This window comes from Arvicanthis niloticus, chromosome 21 (genome assembly GCF_011762505.2).
Source record: "Arvicanthis niloticus isolate mArvNil1 chromosome 21, mArvNil1.pat.X, whole genome shotgun sequence".
Taxonomy (NCBI): domain Eukaryota; kingdom Metazoa; phylum Chordata; class Mammalia; order Rodentia; family Muridae; genus Arvicanthis; species Arvicanthis niloticus.
Genome location: NC_047678.1, coordinates 51,898,970 through 51,917,134, shown reverse-complemented (window position 1 = coordinate 51,917,134; position 18,165 = coordinate 51,898,970). Strand labels below are relative to the sequence as shown.

Below are 18,165 nucleotides of genomic sequence, written 5' to 3'. Positions count from 1 at the left end.
TCATCGTAAGCAATGAAGGGCATTGTGGTCAGCAACCATGCTCTTGGTTGCCTGAGGATAACTGAGGAGAATGATGGTCCTGAGCCTAACGCCAATTGACAGTCCAACCTCTGGAGCTAGCTATCTGTTTGGGGGCTCACTACTGGCAGCCTAAGAACTCTAAAGTTCCAAGAGAGTGTTTGACTTCCATATCCATCCATTCCACAGGGAAACTGAGCCTACAGCACAGTCTTCAGTGGATCTGCTTGTCTTTCCAACTCCACAACACATTTGAGACATTAAACAGCCTAGGTGTACCAACCAGAAGTCTCTGAAGCCTGGGAGGACCTGCCTCACCTACAGGCTGCAAAGCCAAGTGTGGCCAGCAGAGGCTACTGATACACAGAGAAAAAGAAGCCTCTGATAAGCGTAAATAAATACATGTTCTACACTGCTCCAGCTTTCTGTCTCTCTGGTGGTTACTGGTACTTGCTGGCTTTAACAGACTTTCCTTGCAGATCGCACCTTGTTTGTTGCTGGGACAGCAGTGTGCTTCCCCAGTCTTAGCAGTCCTGGAATAGCATTCCCAGAGAGATGACCTAGGATGACCCCAAAATAAAACTCAAAAGAACTATTCATAGTAGCCCACATTTTGTAGCCCACAGCTATACAAACTGTAATACAAAACCACAAGAAACAACAACAAAATCAAGGTAAGACAGTGCTTGCAAAGATCTTGAATTCTATACCATATTTTTATAAAAAATCCTGAAATAGATGAAATGTCAAAGAACTCAAAACTCTACCTGTAAAACTGACTTCAACAAGGGTACAAAATTCAAGATCGGGATAAAAACTCAGGTAATCCAGATGAGAAATTCAACACCAAAGAATATCTTGAGATCTTGGAAGAAAACACACACACACACACACACACACACACACACACTAATACACACACGGGGGGTGGGGGCGTAAAATAAAAAACCCCAATCAGCAGGAAAACACGATTAGTATCTATAGTCCATGAGATCAAACCCAAGAGGAAATATCAGATATAGATGACAAGTTTGAGAGTACACTGCAGCCGGGCAGTGGTGGCGCACATCTTTAATCCCAGCACTTGGGAGGCAGAAACAGGCGGATTTCTGAGTTCAAGGCCAGCCTGGTCTACAGAGTGAGTTCCAGGACAGCCAGGGCTACACAGAGAAACCTGTCTCGAAAAACCAAAAAAAGAGAGTACACTGCAGGGAGAGGTCAGTGGGGAAACATCGAGACCCACAGCCTTTCTTGGGCATGTACTACACACCAGCTTTCTCTCACATGTTTTTCTGACCTCTCCTAATACCCATACATACCCATACTTAAATCTATAGTAAAAACCTTTTCCTAAATTTGCTTCAAAAAGAGAGTGTGGTTAAGTAATATAATATAAAATGAAAGTATAGAAAACTCAGCCATGAATTACCCAAATCTGGGGAAGGAATCTTACTCAAGCACAAGAAGCATTTAGAACTTCAAATGGATGAGGCCAGAGAAGAAGCTTCTGTGACATATTACAGTTAGAAGGCCAAGATTACAGGAGAAAGAAACTGTATTAAAAGGTGCAGATTGGGGCTGGAAAGATGGTTCAGTGGTTAAGAGCACTGACTGCTCTTCCAGAGGACCTGAGTTCAATTACCAGCAACCACCCAGAACCATGGTGGCTCACAACCATCTATAAGGAGACCTGATGTCCTCTTGTGTCTGAAGACAGCTACAGTGTACTCATAATAAATAAATAAATAAATAAATAAATAAATAAATAAATATCTTCAAAAGGTGCATGACAAGAAAATTCTGACTCACAAACAACAGATGGTCCATCAGAACTGAGATGCTAGTAAGGAGTAAGCAGATATGTTTAAGCAAGTGTCAGGCAAAAGTGCGGTACCCTCCAAAGTTATCTTTAAAGTCACTGATGAATAGAGACCTTTCAGGACAAGCACAAACCAAGCAGCTGGTGACCAGCAAGCCAGCAATGCAGCAGAAACGGAATAAATAGGAGAAGACCATCAAAGGACAACCAGGGAAGATTCAATTGTATCAGCTCAATAAACACACAAACTTCTAACATGCATTGGGAAGGCAGAAAGAAGCAGCCAACTGGGAAGTAAACAACAGAACTATAAGAACAAGCTGCTCCCTCTTCAGTGAGTACTCTGGGTTGTCAACTCCACAATGTCTAGAACTAACTAAAACCCCAAGTGTCTGAGCACACCTATGAGAGATTTTCCTTAATTAAATAATTTGAATTGGAAAGACCCACCTTTAATCCTGATATTTTGAGGTGGGAAAATCCACCTTTAATCTGGGCCATGTTTTCTGGTGGCACCCTGGATAAAGGACATGGAAGAAAAAAACTCTCTCTGACTGTTTGCTCCTGCTCTCACTAGAAAGTTAATTCCTTTATGACATTAAAGTCTCCATCTTCTGTATATACTTCAGGGTGTACTGAAGGCCAGTTGAGGCATCTGGCTTCCTGGACTGTACAACTACTGGATTATTAGGCTCTGTAGTTAGACAGCCATTGTTGTATTATCGAGACCACAGCCTATAAATTGTTCTAATAAGTCCCGTGTGTGTGTGTGTGTGTGTGTGTGTGTGTGTGTGTGTATCACAAGAGTGTAACGACTGGATGAGCATAAATAAATCACAAAGATATACATATATGAAATCCACTATTCTATACACTAAAAATAAATTAATGTGCCAGCTAGTAAAGGTGTCTGCAGTACACATATATGCACATATGAGAAAACAAGACAAATAAAATACAATTTGACAAATTAAGTTTAAGAATCTTGAAAGCTGATTTTGTAAAGGCTGATTCAAGTGGAAATGCAAAGGGCTCAGATTAGTCCAAACAAGCTCAGAAAAGAACAAGATTAGAGAGCTCATACTTCTTCACCAAGCAACAGTACTGAGGACAGGGACAGGAGGCTCCGGTGAGAGAGTGAGTGAGAATCCAGGTCAAAGGAAGTTCCCTCAGGGTCCAAAATGAAGATGAGGGGTAGCTATAACCTCGAGCATTGCTGGTGGGAAGCTAAAACGGTAGAGGCACTTTGAGAAATGACTTAATGCTTCTTCTGGATGTTACCATAGATACCATATAACCACGATGCTAAAGTAATACACCCTCACAGAAACTTGTACATAAATGTCCACAGCACCATTACCCATAATAGCCCAAAGTGGAACTAACCCAAATGTCTATCAGTCAATAAACAGATAAACAGGTGCTGAAAATCCAAAACATTCCAATATTTGAAGATGGAATACCAACATGGTGCCACAAGGTGGGAACCCAGTAAAAATAAATATAGTATTATCTTTAGGCTGTATGTAAAAGATAGATGTGAAGCATATATAAGTTTTATGCTTAAACATGGGTTCCATTTACATTGCTCACACCTGACAATTCATTCACAGTTTGAGGGGACACTCCCCTCACGGTGGAAAAAGCATGGTGACAGAAACAGGGACAACCAGCCATATTATAGTTAGAAGCAAAAGAAGTGATCGCTGGTGCTTGGCTCACTGTGTGGCTTTGCCTGGCCTGGCACTCGGTATGCAGACTAGATTGGAGTTGAATCCTAGGGATCTGCCTGTCTGCCTACTGAATGCTAGGAGCAAAGGCAGCATGTGCCACCACAGACCCTAGTCTCTGAAATGCCATCCATATTTAGGGCAGGTCTTTTTACCTCTCCATGCTCTCCCTCCCCGACATACCCAGAGGTGTGTTCCCTGGGTGATTCCAAGCTCTGTCAAGTAGACAGTCAAGATTAACCACCACAAGCCCTATCTACAAGACACATCATTACATCTATGCAAATATTCCTACATTCAGAAATCTGAAACATTTCCAATATCAAACAGTTCATATAAAGGATATTTAACTTACATATCAATACAATGGGCTATTTGTTATTCAGCACAAACAAGAAAAATACTTGTGCTGCCATGTGGGTAAACCTTGGATAAAAATGTACAACACACTAAGTGAAAGAAGCCGGTTACAAAACAACAACAACAACAATCCCCACAGGTCGTATAACTTCATTTGTCTAAAACATCAAGCAAGTCTGGAGATAGGAAGGAACCTCCATATCTCAGGGGAGAACATGAACATACTATGTATGAGATCCTGGTAACCCATGGAGGAGGAGGAGGAGGAAGAGGAGGAGGAGGAAGAGGAGGAGGAGGAGGAGGAGGAGGAGGAGGAGGAGGAGGCAGCAGCAGAGGCAGTGAGGGAGGAGACAGGAGAAGAAGAAAGAAGAGAAGGTAAACCAGGGCTAGGGAAACTAACTCTGAGCATCTAATGTGTCCATAGTTTCTTTCCATAAAGATAAAAATGTTCTAGAAAAAAAAAAACCTGACTGCAGTACAGTTGCATAATTCTGAATACTGCAGACCCAGTGGAACTGACAGTCTATAGACAGATGAAATGTGCTGGGTGCGAACTAGATCTTGATGAAGTTGAGTTTCAGAAAAAGACGGGAGATGAGTAATATTCTGCATACCAACAAGGGACAAAGAAGCAAAGGCAGACACGAGCATGCTCCATTACCATGGCTTCTGACCACCAAGACAGCAGTGTGGCTTACCCAGAAAATATGAAAGCCACTGGTCCCAGAGCAATTGGGCAATGAGACCGAAGAAAAGGCTCCAGCTCTGACTGAGTCTAGGATGGGTAAAGAGAACTGTGAGGGGGACGCAGGAGAATCCCATAGTCGCGGCGACCCCACTAGGTTCTTTTCCTAGACTAGTCTCCGTAAGAAGCAGAGAAAGCCTTGCGACGAGCGAATGTGTGCTGTTCATGTGGCCATGTCAATGAATCCATAACATTAGGTCACTGCGGGAATGCAAAAGCTTTCTCCCAGTGTGAGACGGAAATGGGAAAGCTTCCCTTTCTGTTCCCTGTGTGAATGTTAACAGTTGGCAGAAAATGTCCACCATAGCTTCACCACGCAGATGTTTAAGAACTGAAGACTGCTCCTACCAAGTCTAGTTAAACACATCTCCTCGATCCATCTGTGCTGGTCCACCTGCGTACCACCGAGAGCTGCTTCCTTGTCTGTCTGTATGGCATAACCTTGTCCAGCTGTAGGCAAACGACCCTTCCCCTCTTCCTGTCCCCATTTATTCTAAATAACGTACATGCTGAGTTTACAGCACCCCCAGTCCACCCAATTTCAGCTTTTCTGTGGATCTATTTGTCTTTCTGTCTGCTTCTCTTTTCTTTCTCTCATCTCAGTCGGGTCCAAGTCCCTGGAGGCCATTCATGGATGACTGTGGCAGACTCCAAACCAGGAAAGGCCCCCAGCGAAGTAGTGTCCCTTGAAGGGCTATGGCAGGCCAATGTTATTTGTATAGCTTCAGATATTTAAAAACAAAAACAAAACAAACAAACAAACAAAAAAAAACAGGACACTTCTGGGAGGGAACTTCATATATGTGTGTAAAGAAATTCTACAGAGAGATGTCTGAATGAGGTGGGTGATGTTGGCCCTCCAACAAACACCAGGGAAAGAATCCACAGAGGCCTTTCCTGGCTCCCTCTTGTTCTGAGTGACCCAAGAACCTGAGCTAGCTGTGGCCAGTCTCGTCGAGTAAACTGTTGGGATACTTTCACAATTTTCCTGTAAGTATAAAGTTTGGGATTATTTTTAAGATTTCAAAATTGTATTTTACTTGTATAGGTATGTATCTGTGGGTGGTACATGCCTGTGCATGCTGGTGTGGCAGGGTAAGACGATGCACAGACTCCTTGTTTCTTGCTGAGGTCATTTTAGGTTTGATCAGAATCTGATCTCCTTGATGGGAAATCCTGTAGAAAATTAGCCAGCTCTACTCCAGGAGCCTAAAGCCAAGATGCTCCAGCTAATTTATCTTAGCTTCTGCTAAACTGCTTGATTGTGTAAAACCTTTCCCTGCAGCTCTCAAATGGGATTCCAGAATGTGGGTTTTGCCTTCAAAATCCCCTTCAGTGGTTCTCAACCTTCCTAATGGTGAGACCCTTTAACATAGTTCCTCATGTTGTGGTGATTTCCCAAACCATAAAACTGTTTTCTTTGCTACTTCATAACTACAATTCTGTACTGTTATGAATCATACCATAAATATCTGATATTTCTGATTGTCTTAAAGGGGTCATGGCCCACAGGTTGAAAACCAGGCTCTGAACACTCAGCACTACACTTGGATATAAAACACCTGAGTGTAGTCCCAGCTACCTTTAATAGGTGCCCAAAGAGGCCAAACAAGGGAGTCATATCCCTCGGAGATGAAATTATAGATGGTTATGAATTGCCTAATGTGGGTGCTGGGAACCCAGGTCCTCTGTAAGAGCAGCCAGTGCTCTTAACTACAGAGCCATCTCTCAGCATGTTCCAGCTTCCCCAATGTTTTTGCTTTTTGAGACAGTCTCACTCTGTAGCCGAGGCTGGTCCAGTCCAGCTTCAAACTCACAGTGAGACTTCTGTCTCGGCTGCTCTTAAATGCTAGGACTACAGGCACAAACATCCAGGCTTAGAACTTTATTTTTGAAAACAGGTCTTAAATTGCCCGGCTGACCTTGAACACCCTAACTCTCGAAATTGTTTAACTTCTTGCCTCAGCCTCCTGAGAAACTGGGATGACAAACCTGGCTTTCTTATAGTGTTACTAAGTTTGTTCTTTCTTAGAATTTTTTATTTTTAGTGTTTTGTTAATTAAGAAATGTAGGAAGCCACGGTTAGCGGTGATACATCCGCCATTCCAAGATGGCGCGGACATCCTGTCCTCCCCACTAGTAAACAACTAACTGCGCAGGTGCAAGAGGCAAAAGCGCACCAAGCCACTGGCCAATCCCGGGGCGTAATATTGGTTGATGAGTGAACAGCCAATCAGAAGTGAACACGTCACTCTAGGGTGTATTTAAGCTGTGCCTCTTCCTGTGTTTCAGCCCTTCCGCGGTCTTCACTTCTGCTGATACAAGATTAAAGCCTCGCTGTGGTAACCACCCGAACACCACCTCTTGTGTCTCTCTTCCACGGGCGAAGGGGACTCGGGAGGCGCGCGGAACAAAGAAAAAAATATCAAGGAGCTAGAGGGACAGCTCAGTGGTTAGGGACGCTGGCTGCTCCTGCAGGTTCCAGGCTATATGAAGAAAGCATGACTTTTCAACTAGGAAGCAATGGACGTACTCACTGAGAAAAATAACTTGCAGAGTGTTCGAATTTGTGCCACAGATATAAGAGACTTGATGCTGGACAGCAAGTAGGGCATTCCCTAGCATATTGTGCACGCCAGTCAGAAGCTGGCACGCTTGCCTCCCAAGCGAGCAGTGAATCAAAAACATAGGGAGCGCTTACCCTCTGCCAACACTGAAATCCGCCACTGTACTGCTACAATATTGCCCCCAAAACACTGCCCGTTTAAAATTCTAAAAGGAGGACAGTGGCATGTTCCTAAAGAGATGGGGTGGGGGAGGGAGGATAATAAAATAGACTGGACTCCAATAATTAATGAAACAGAATAGGCACAGGCAGCAGCCAGAAATTTATTTTTAGCTCTTCCATAAGGTAATATCATTACAACCACAGTGAAAGCTGGCAACAAGCTGCAGAAACAATTGAAAAGCTGAACAAACTTGAGACTCCATCAAAGGACAAGGAGACAATACTGATGCCTGGAAGGTCCCGTAGCTGTTGTCTTCACACTCTCTCATCTATTCTAAAAATATTCACCTGAAATCCTTAGCCACGATGGAACCCTTCTTCCCAGACCAGAAGCATAAAGGTGAATATGCCTCCACACAGTGCTCCTATGAGCTATGAATGCAGGGCTGGAGGTGGCTCAGGTCCATAGTAAGAACCATAATAATATACATATGCGTATATACATGCACAAATATATGTGTAACTATAATCAGCACTGTCCACAAACCATAGCAGTCAAATGTTAAGAAAACAAACTAAGATTGTTAGAAATTAAGATTATTGGGGCTGGAGAGACGGCTCAGCTATTAAGAGCACTGACTGCTCTTCCAGAGGTCCTGAGATCAATTCCCAGAAACCACATGGTGGTTCAAAACCATCTGATGCCCTCTTCTGGTGTGTCTGAAGACAGCTACAGTGTACTCGTATAAATGATAATAATAAACTTAAAAAAAAATTTTTTTTTAATTTTTCACAGGGTTTCTCTGTGTAGCCCTGGCTGCCCTGGAACTCACTCTGTAGACCAGGCTGGCCTGGAACTCAGAAATCCACCTGCTTCTGCCTCCAAAGTGCTGGGATTAAAGGCATGCACCACCACTGCCTGGCTATAACTTTTTTTTTTTTTTTTAAATCTGTGTTCTCAATTTAACAGTAGAACAACAACAAAAAGACATTTCCATGAGATTAGCATTTGTAGGACAGGAAGTTATCCAATTCTTAAAACATCCTTTAAAATGCTTTAACCGAAAAATATTGGAACTCTGGTTTTAAAGGAAGGACTTCTGTAAGATCAATATTACACGAGGATTTATAAGAATCAGATAATGAGAGTCAAGGATTATTCTTCCACTGAGAGAAAAACAAGAAACAGAAAGCTTTTGGAGACAGACCAGATCATTCAGTGAATTGAATAGTATATAAGTTTTCCTAGTTAGTTTCTGGTCAACTTGAAACAATCTAGAGTCATCTGGGAAAAGGGAACTTCAGCTGAGAAAATCCTCCCACCAGATTAGGCTATGGAAACATTTTCTTAATTAATGATCTATATGGGAGATATGTTGTATGAGAAAGCAGAATGAACATCCAATCGTCCCATCCAGGCAGATTCTGTACATGTTTCTCCAGGGTCTAGTGCAGTGACTGTACCTGACCCTTCCAAGCCCTCCAGATCCAGCCCAGGTCCCACATCTAGTGCCCTAACTCAGTCTGGCTGTTGGGAGCCGACTTTTAGCAGAAAGCGGCTAGATTATCTTTGCAGCCATCTGGAACCATATACCCTGATAAGAGATTTGGTTTTCAATAGCCTACAACAGCTGAAGCACACTCTGATATCCCACATATTTTGTGTTGCTGTTTACTGCCCCCAGCTGCAAGGCGCACGTGGTTGCCACGCCTGCAAGGCATTGCAGTACACGTGCTATCCAGGCCATATATGCCTGTAAGGCACCGTGGTATCCAAGCCTGCAAGGCACACGGTGCACGTGCTGTCCATGCTATAGACGCCTGTAAGGCTTACGTCATATCAACACCTGCAAGGCACGTGGTATCCATGTGCCTACAAGGCACGTGGCAAAAGCGTATAAATACCTCAGAATTCCCTTCAATAAAAGAGACTTGAGACTTGGTAAGAGACTTGATCAGACTTTCGGTCTTGTCTCCATTCTTCGAGTCTCTTCCCCTGCAGCCCCACTCTCTCTCTTGACCAGAGCACTTAGCCCCAAAGCGTTGAGGCAGAGTGCGGATCACAACATCTGGCCTCACCTGTTCTTACCACAATCAATCTCTAGGCCAGGCCCCTCCCACACCACATCCAACCTCCCCTCTTCCCCCCTGCCCCCACCTGCAGATGGACCTCCACAGGCAGGGTCTGGCCCAGGATGCACATCCATGTCTCCAGCTTAACCTAGTCCCCTCTAGATACCTGCTCATATTCCATCTAAGCCATTTCCAACCTCTAAGCCAACCACCCCACACATCCTCTGTCCTAACCTTCTTTGTCCACATCAGAGAACCAACAAGAAGTCCACAGGCCCAGATTTCATCAAAAAAAAAAAAAAAATACAAACATGAAAGATCAGGTTTCTCCCACCCCCTCTGCAACCTATCAATGTCTACAAATACTTCTATATTTTCAATTTCTACAAGTAGAAATATCTACCAATGAGAAGTACTTAGATGAACTCCAGAACACAGAATTAAAAAGAACAATCATAAACCCCATCAAAGGACTCAAAGAGTTTAAAGAAGACATAAAGAAATAGCTCAATGAAATTAAGAAGAACTTAAGAAGAATAAATGCCCGAGTGTTGACCAAGAAAACACAAATAAAAGGCTGATGGAAATAACACAGAAAATTCAGGAACTTAGCGACAGCAACCTAGCAACAGCTTATGTCATCGCCTGTGGCCAGGTGTGAGCCAGGTGTGTAAAAGGGACTGCTTGGCTACTCCAGCTCTCTCACCATCTCCTTTCAGGACTTGAGAACGGAATTCAGTAGAGATAGAAATACTGAAAAGGACTCACGTTGAAATGAAGACAGAATTAAAAACCCAGAAACTCAACTAGAAAACTCAAAGGAAAACCTTGCAGGCAGAAGAAAAAGTAGAAGACCTGAACCAAGTAAGCAAGGAATATATAACACAGAAAAGGAGCATTCAGGAAGCATGAGAAGTACTTAGACGAACTCCAGAACACAGAATTAAAAAGAACGATCATAAACCCCATCAAAGGACTCAAAGAGTTTAAAGATGACATAAAGAAATAGCTCGATGAAATCAAGAAGAACTTAAGGAGAATAAATGCCCCAGTGTTGTCCAAGAAAACACAAATAAACTCCAGAACCAAAACCAAACCTTCAAATTATAGGCATAGATAAGAAATCAGAATTTCAACTCAGTGGCATAGACTAGTCATTACGTTTTATAATGTGGTATAATGGGGGGGGCGGTCCTGGGGGAGACCTCAGTGGGCCCATGTTGAGGTGTCTCCCTAAATACAATACACTTTGGAAACATGGCCCAGAGGCTGCTGAGCTGGAAGCCTCCTCCCTGAGGACTAGCTGACATGACATCAGAAGGTGCCATGCAAGCTTCCAAAGAAGGGAAGCAAATAGCAGGCCCGCTCAACTAAGATGCCCAGGAACCACAACAGCCAGCATAGCATAACTCTACAGGTGGTGCACATACCTGGTCAGTAACCAACAGCCAGCCCTCTAGTTGAACTTAAGACCCACTCAAGAAGAGGGAAACCGAGCCTTGTCCTGGAAACCTAGACAAGTACCCACGGCTAGAGAAGTCATGGATCATGGAGGAAAACCTATTGTCAAGGGCTGGGATTGATGATCCAAGGCTTTCCTGAGACCCTGGTGTATGGAGAAGGAAAACAATTTCTTCTCTGAAACCAGGAACATTTGGGGCAGAGCTGGGATAAGGGCCGTGAGGGAGCTTTGGCTTCTGATCTTGAATCCAATTCTTCCCACAATATGGGGCTATGGTTATAAGGCTGCTGTGTGCTCTGTCTGTAATGCTCTTGAGATGTCTGTGTTCCCCTGTGCAACACTGTTTGCTAAGCTTCTTGCTGACTTTGTCCCATTGTTTGATAGTTTCTGCTGATTTTGACTTTTTTTTTTGTTTGTTTTTCAGGGTTTTTTTTTTGTTGTTGTTGTTTTTGTTTTTTAGCCCAGAAAGTAGTATATAATAAGATACTGTACTTCCTATTAAGCTTGCTTATTCAAGACCTTCTTATCCCAAACTTTCCTATCTTCTTTATCTTCTCATCTCCTGGCCCCCTCCCACTTAGGACCCTGTCATTGAAGAACAACAACCTGCTGGTCCAGCTCAACCTACAACCACCACTTTATTAAACCAGCATAATTCCTAACTACATTTTTGATATTTGTTTTTATACCCACAGGTAAGCATATTCCTAACCCCTCATCAATGAAACCTCTTTTTATAACAGATGGAGGCCATTACAGAAAATCACAGCCAACGAAAATGCAGAAACTGTATTTTTATGTAAAGCAATTTGGTTACAATAATTTCTACAATTTCTAGAAATACCAGGCTTATTCAAATTTAAGTGAAGAGCAAAGTTTTGTTTAAAATAACCTATTTGCTTCTTATTTCTTGGACTATATTACCTATCAGTTGTTTTCAAATGGTGAAATAAACGTGTGTGTGTGTGTGTGTGTGTGTGTGTGTGTGTGTGTGTGTGTGTATTAATGTAGAAGCTGGTTCCATTTTGTCCCTAGAAAGCCAGAAGTAGCATGTACTCACCCGCTCCTGGCCAGCGGTGTCCCAGATGAGGAATTTGTGAAGTTCATTTCCACAAGGCACAGTTTTGGTCATGAAAGACGCCCTGAAAAGAGAGCCAACCATGCTGCATCATCAAAACTCCACAGAGACTTAGGAGCCTCAGTTCCTGCTATTATGCCTCGAAATGACCCTAAGAATTCTTGTCCCTCAGCAAGCAGTAACCAGAGTTAAGCCACTGCAGATAAGAATGTGTGTGTAGGGGCGGTTCTGATGCCATCCTGTTCCCCAATTGGTTCTTAGTCTGTCAGTAAAGAAGTCATGGGCCAATTGCTGGGTGGAAGGAATAGGAGACACTTCCGGATCCCTGGAGGAAAAGAGACAGACACGAGGGAGGAGAGTTTGCCATGCTTCCGAGAGAGAGAGAGAGAGAGAGAGAGAGAGAGAGAGAGAGAGAGAGAGAGAGAGAGAGAGAGAGAGAGAGAGAGAAAAGCCAAGCAGCCATGTGAGATCTTGGAAGGAACGGCAGCCTGTGGCCACTCCTACAGGTGGGTAGTCAGGGATGTTTAGCAGGGATTAGATGTAACTGAGCAACAAAAGTTTAGGGCAGGTGGAGAGGTACAGAGATAAGAACATTGATAAGGGCACACTTTTCCAGGCAGGCGATAGTAGCACCCAGCAATTGTGTCAGAAGACAAGTTGAAAATGAGCAACCTGTGTATGTGTCTTTTATCCGTGGATTCACGGGAAGCTGGGTGGGGGCTAGGCTGGTAGAGTGTGGCTAAGGCGGGGTTGTGAAAGCTTCATGCAACATGTGTGGACTGGGGAGATGGCTCAGAGGTTAAGAGCACTGAGTGCTCGTGTAGAGGAACTAAGCGGTTCCCAGCATTCACATGGTAGCTCACAGCCATGTGTAACTTCAGTTCTAGGGGAACTTCTTTTGGCTTCCTCAGGCACTGCACACATGTGTTGTACATAGGTACATGTAAACAAAACACTCAAACCCGTAAAATTAATAAATATAATAAAATAAGATACATGCAGAAACAGATTCAATCATCCTGGAATAATATTCTCTGGATATCAGGGAAATGTTGGATGTCTAGCCTTAGATATTAAAGCCTTATTATTAAAATAAATATCAGGAAAAAAGTCTCATCGTTTTAAGACTTTGACTTCAAAACAGTATAAAAAGAAAGCTGCCTTAACATATTCCCTGTGCTGACATTCAATACCAGCAGCACGTAATGGAAGAATAGATCTAAGTCTCAACCTGTTTGCATACATGTTGGGATTGTCTCAGTTAAGGTTTGCATTGCTATGATGTAACATCCTGATCAAAGCAAGGGTATACTGGCTTACATTTCCACATCACTGTTCATCATCAAAGGAAATCTGTACAGGAACTCAAACAGGACAGGAACCTGGAGGCAGGAACTGATGCAGTGGCCATGGAGGGGTGCTGTTTACTGGCTTGCTCCCCATAGCTTGCTCAGTCTGCTTTCTTATAGAACCCAAGACCACTGGTACAGAGATAGCACCACCCACAATGGGCTGGGCCCTCCCACATCCATCACTAATTAAGAAAATGCCCTACAATCTTGCCTACAGTCCTATCTTATGGAACAATGTTCTCATTTGAGGTTTTCTCCTCTGAGATGAGTTTAGTGTGTGTCAAGTGGCCACAGAACTATCCAGCAGAGGAATAAATAACAAACACATGCATGCTTCTAATACAATGTGAGGACTTCAAGGCATCAGTAAATTAGAAAACACTGGCTATCCTTTTTTACCTATTTTCTCCAAATAAGCATTTATTTTCTTTGTGCTCATAAAGGAGTAAAAACCAAACACACAGAATATTTAATAGACTTTCTTCTATAGGCTAAAGTAAACAAAAAAACAGGGAACTGGAGAGATGGTTCAGTGGTTAGTGTAGGAAGCTGACCTGACAGACCTGACGGCTGAAAGGCACCGCAGGTCTGTCAGTTTGAAAAGCGGTGGCACCGCTGCCGCAGCTTCAAAGCTGCTACCCGTTTTCTGTCAGCTTGAAAAGCGGCAGCACTGCCGCTTCAAAGCAGCTACCCGTTTTTTCTTACGGCGCAGCCGCCGACTCAAGGTGGCTGCCCGTTTCTGCTCTCAGCGCCACTGACTAAAAGTGGCTGTGGCTGCCAGCTGAGAGAAACAGCGCCCCAGCCTCAAAAGCGGCTGACGGGCTGACATTCGCCCGTCAGGCGCTGAGGCAACGATCCAAGATGGTGGCTACTCAAGGCTTTCAGGTAGAACTATCAGTGCACTGCGCATGTGCAGTGCACTTAGGAACTTGACTCCAGCCCCTCCCAAACGGGGCATGCAAATGAGGTACAACTAGGGTACCACGAACCTGGCCAATCACCCCGTCCGGGCGGGGTATGCTAATGAGTATGCTAATGAGTCATTGCAAATTGACCAATCGGACACCTCCATGTGCTTTGCCACGCCCAGGGCTGGGGGTATATAAGTAGCCCGTTCTGGGCATTCCAGTTAGTCTCTCCCAGAAACCTAAAAGAGCGCTTCCAATAAAGGCTGTTGAGAAGAATCCGGTTTGTCGCGTCTTCCTTGCTGGACAATCGGGGCGCGACAGGTTAGAGCAGTACCTGCTCCTGAGTTCAATTCCCAGCAACCACATGGTGGCTCAGAACCATCTGTAATGGGATCTGATGCTCTCTTCAGGTGTGTCTGAAGACAGCTACAATATATATATATATATATATAACATTTTAAAAAACAAAAAAATGCACTGTGAATCTTGTAAGTTTTAGGAGCATCCTGGGTCTTCTGAGTTTTGTTTACTTCCTGAGACTTCTGGGTTTCCCTTCCTTTCTGGGTCGCATGAACCTCCTTCCTGCCTCCAGGAGGGATGTTTGAAATTGAGTGAACCATCTGATCAGCAGAGTGTAATGAGAACAGGGATGAGATGTTGTTTTCTACCAACTGTAAAGGAAAACTCTGAAAGATGACTGGAGAAAAGGCCTTCTCACATAACACACATGTACAGTTTGAATAACCTGCATTTGGCATATGTATCAAAGTGCAGCCTACTCAGTTTTTAAGAATTAAGGCTAAAGCTGCACATGGTGGTACATACCTGTGATACTAGCATTCAGGGGGTTAAGGCAGGAGGAGTGGCCATAGAGGGAGTTCAAAGCTGTCCTGGGTTATATAGGATAACTGGCTTAGACAAAAGTAAATAAATTAAAATTTAAAAATATGTAAGATTAAGGGGGCAGGGAGTTATAGCTCAGTGGTAGAGCAGGTGTTTAGCAATTACATTTGAGACCTTGGATTCAACCTCAGCAGTCACTCCATAAATGGAAGGAAGAAAGAAAGAAAAAAAGAACGAAAGAAAGAAAAAAAGAAAATGAAAAAGAGAATAAGTCTTTAGAAACAGTTATTCAAGGACATAGCATCCACTGTGGAATGCTGAATAGACTCATAACACAGTGTGTGCCACTAAGCCTGAAACCCTGAGTTTAGCCCTCAGGACCTACAGGATGGAAGAAGAGAATCAACTCCTTCAAACTGTCCTCTGACTTCCACAGGTACACTGTACCACGTGTGCAAACATCGCCCTCCCCTGATAAATACTCTTTTGTAATATAATAAAACAAGTTAAACAAGATAACAACTGCTGTGGAGAAGAAACACCTACTCACAGAGCCGTCACATATATGATCATGTGTGCAGGCTGTGCAGGAAGCTCTAGGGATGCAGCTTTCATGCATAGACACAGCCTATGGCATAGCTGCCTTTGAATCACTGTGCTTTATAATCTGTCAGTCTCCGAGGTGATGTGGGTTAATGCTTCTGATGAAAAATGATGTCCTTTTACAACTGTGATTCTGATAGAAAGAAGTGGGTAGGCTTCAAGAACAGACTAGCTTGGTTTGTCATCTGCCTGTCTGGTTGGTTTCAGTGATGTAAATCCTTGCTATATAAGTAGCACTATATTACTGAGGCCACATGCTCAACTCTGCCAAGCTTGATCTGAGTCAAGTGTACAGCTCTGTGGCTACCTGTGTGCTCTGACCTGGCGAAACCATCACAACTAACTCTTGGATCAGGAACTTGAACTGAAACGTCCATAGGGTCAGGCAGAGAAGACAATCCAGCAAGCACATAGGTATGCCTTATCTGTCTGGGCATGAAAGCTGCATCCCTAGACTTCCCACACAGCTTATAAATAACAGTAATAATAAGTCATCAGATATCCTGAAGCTTGAAACTCTTACCCCATAGCATGTACCCAGCTGGCTGGCTAGGCAGGTAGCCACACCCACTCTGTTCTATATCCACGGATCTCTCAATTCTCCAATACTGGCTACAGTGGACAGATACCTAAGGGGGTGTGTCTACAAGGGCATTTCCAGGAACTATTAGATCATTAGGGTTCAGACTTAATGAATAGATTAATCCTTTGAATCGTTTATCATATGATGACATTGTTGAAAAGTAGGAAGAGGGTCTAGGTAGAGGAAGTGAGTCACAAAGGGAGTGTTCTTAGATGCTCTATCTTGTCCTAGCCTCTTCCTGTCTTTTCTTTTTCCCTGTTTCTTGATCCCTACAAGGCAAGTAATAGCTCGCTTCTACTATATGCTCCTGCTGCCATGGTGTTCTGTCCGAACATATAAAGCCAAGCAGCCATGGACTGATCCCTCTGCAATTGTGAGCAAAATAAACTCTTCCTTTTTTATGTTACCTTGCATTTGCTTACTGCATAAGGAAAATAACTGATATATTGGCTTAAAAATTTGAAAGCACCATAAAGGCTAAACAAAACAAACCCTCAGGCCAGGTTTCTGGCTCACTGAGTTAACAAGCTTTGGGACAGGTAATCAATCAAGCTTTTAAAAATTAAGATTTCTACTTGTAACATTCTCCAATAAGTCTATGTTTTACTTTAGTTAGTGTTCCTGATAGCCTTAATCTTTTTTTTTTTTTTCCTGAAGCAGGATCTTAGAAACATCTCCAGTTCCAAAAGAAAAAAATGTGAGTGCAAGTTAACTATATCAGGAAAAGCCTTAGGTATTTTTAAGCCCATAAGAGAGCTGAGTATACCTGACACCAGAAGACAGTGAGGAGCAAAGCTCCCATAATGCACTGCAGCTCCCATAAGGTATTGCAACCACCAGAAACTGTTGTCACAGCAAACTTAAGCTACAGGGGAATGCTCAGCATTAGATTATTTCAGAAATGGAAAAGTAATTCATTCCACATAAATTTTAGACTTCCCCAATGTGCAGTGGACAAGTTTTCTGGGAATTAAACCAAACAATCTAGCCACCCACAAGGAACTGATAATGCACACTATCTCCTTTCCATCTAGAAGTAAAGGAAACCTGCTTTTCAGATCCATGGTCTTGATAGTCAAGAAATAGTCTTGTCCTTCAAGAGAAAGTGGCAAGAACCTAAAATCACAAGAATAACAGCCCTAAATTTCTGCAGTTAGGATTAGTTCTCATTGGTGGGGTTGGAAATATTTGCCCTAAAAAGAAGGAATGTCAAAGAAAGAAAGAAAGAAAGAAAGAAAGAAAGAAAGAAAGAAGAAACATGCTGGCACTTACCCAATGGTGGGGCTGATGTTGTGGTCAAAGTGGTCCTGGACAAACCGACACACAATGCTTGATTTCCCAACCCCTGTGTCCTAGAAGAGAATGAAGGCATAGCCATGACAATCCACCACCTCTGACCTTCTATGAACATGCAACAAGAGGACATGATGACAGAATTGCAGGAGCAGGGGAGGAAGTCTTCTGTTCCCTACGAGAATGTTCTATGATGTAAATGTACTCCTTTCATAGAAAGAAAATAAATATGGTAAAAGCAAGTTTGGAAATATATCTCACATGTATACAGAAAATTAGCATGTTCATAATGTATTTGATTCCAGAGTTGGAGAACCAAAGCTCTAGAGAAGATGTGTCACATCCTGTCATGTTGTTTGTTAGAGAAAGAACTGATGTTTTTCGATGTCACATTTTCAGGTTAATTCATCTGCCTCTGGGGAATACACTGAAAGACCTCTAAAGTCCAACATCCCCAATGTCTGTTAGAATTTAATGGCTGATATTAAAGTCAGGTTTTGCTGAATTCTATAAAGGTCTCATCTCAGGTCTTTCTTGACCAAACAATTCTTTAGAGCTGGACAAGGGAGG

General features: G+C 43.1%; 1 protein-coding gene across 2 annotated transcripts in view; it reads right to left on the bottom strand.

Annotated features, from left to right (window-relative positions):
• The window catches only part of Rab31 (RAB31, member RAS oncogene family), a 129,038-nt gene that overhangs the window by 61,068 nt on the left and 49,805 nt on the right, over positions 1–18,165 (bottom strand). For both annotated transcript variants that reach the window (XR_013105716.1, XM_034484175.2), the window contains exons 2-3: positions 17,575–17,654; positions 11,996–12,077 (exon numbers count right to left, since the gene is read on the bottom strand). Coding sequence is in view for 1 of the 2 variants with exons in the window: in XM_034484175.2 (XP_034340066.1) it covers positions 11,996–12,077; positions 17,575–17,654 (162 nt within the window). In the remaining variant the exon portion in view is untranslated. The remainder of the gene's footprint in view (positions 1–11,995; positions 12,078–17,574; positions 17,655–18,165) is intronic.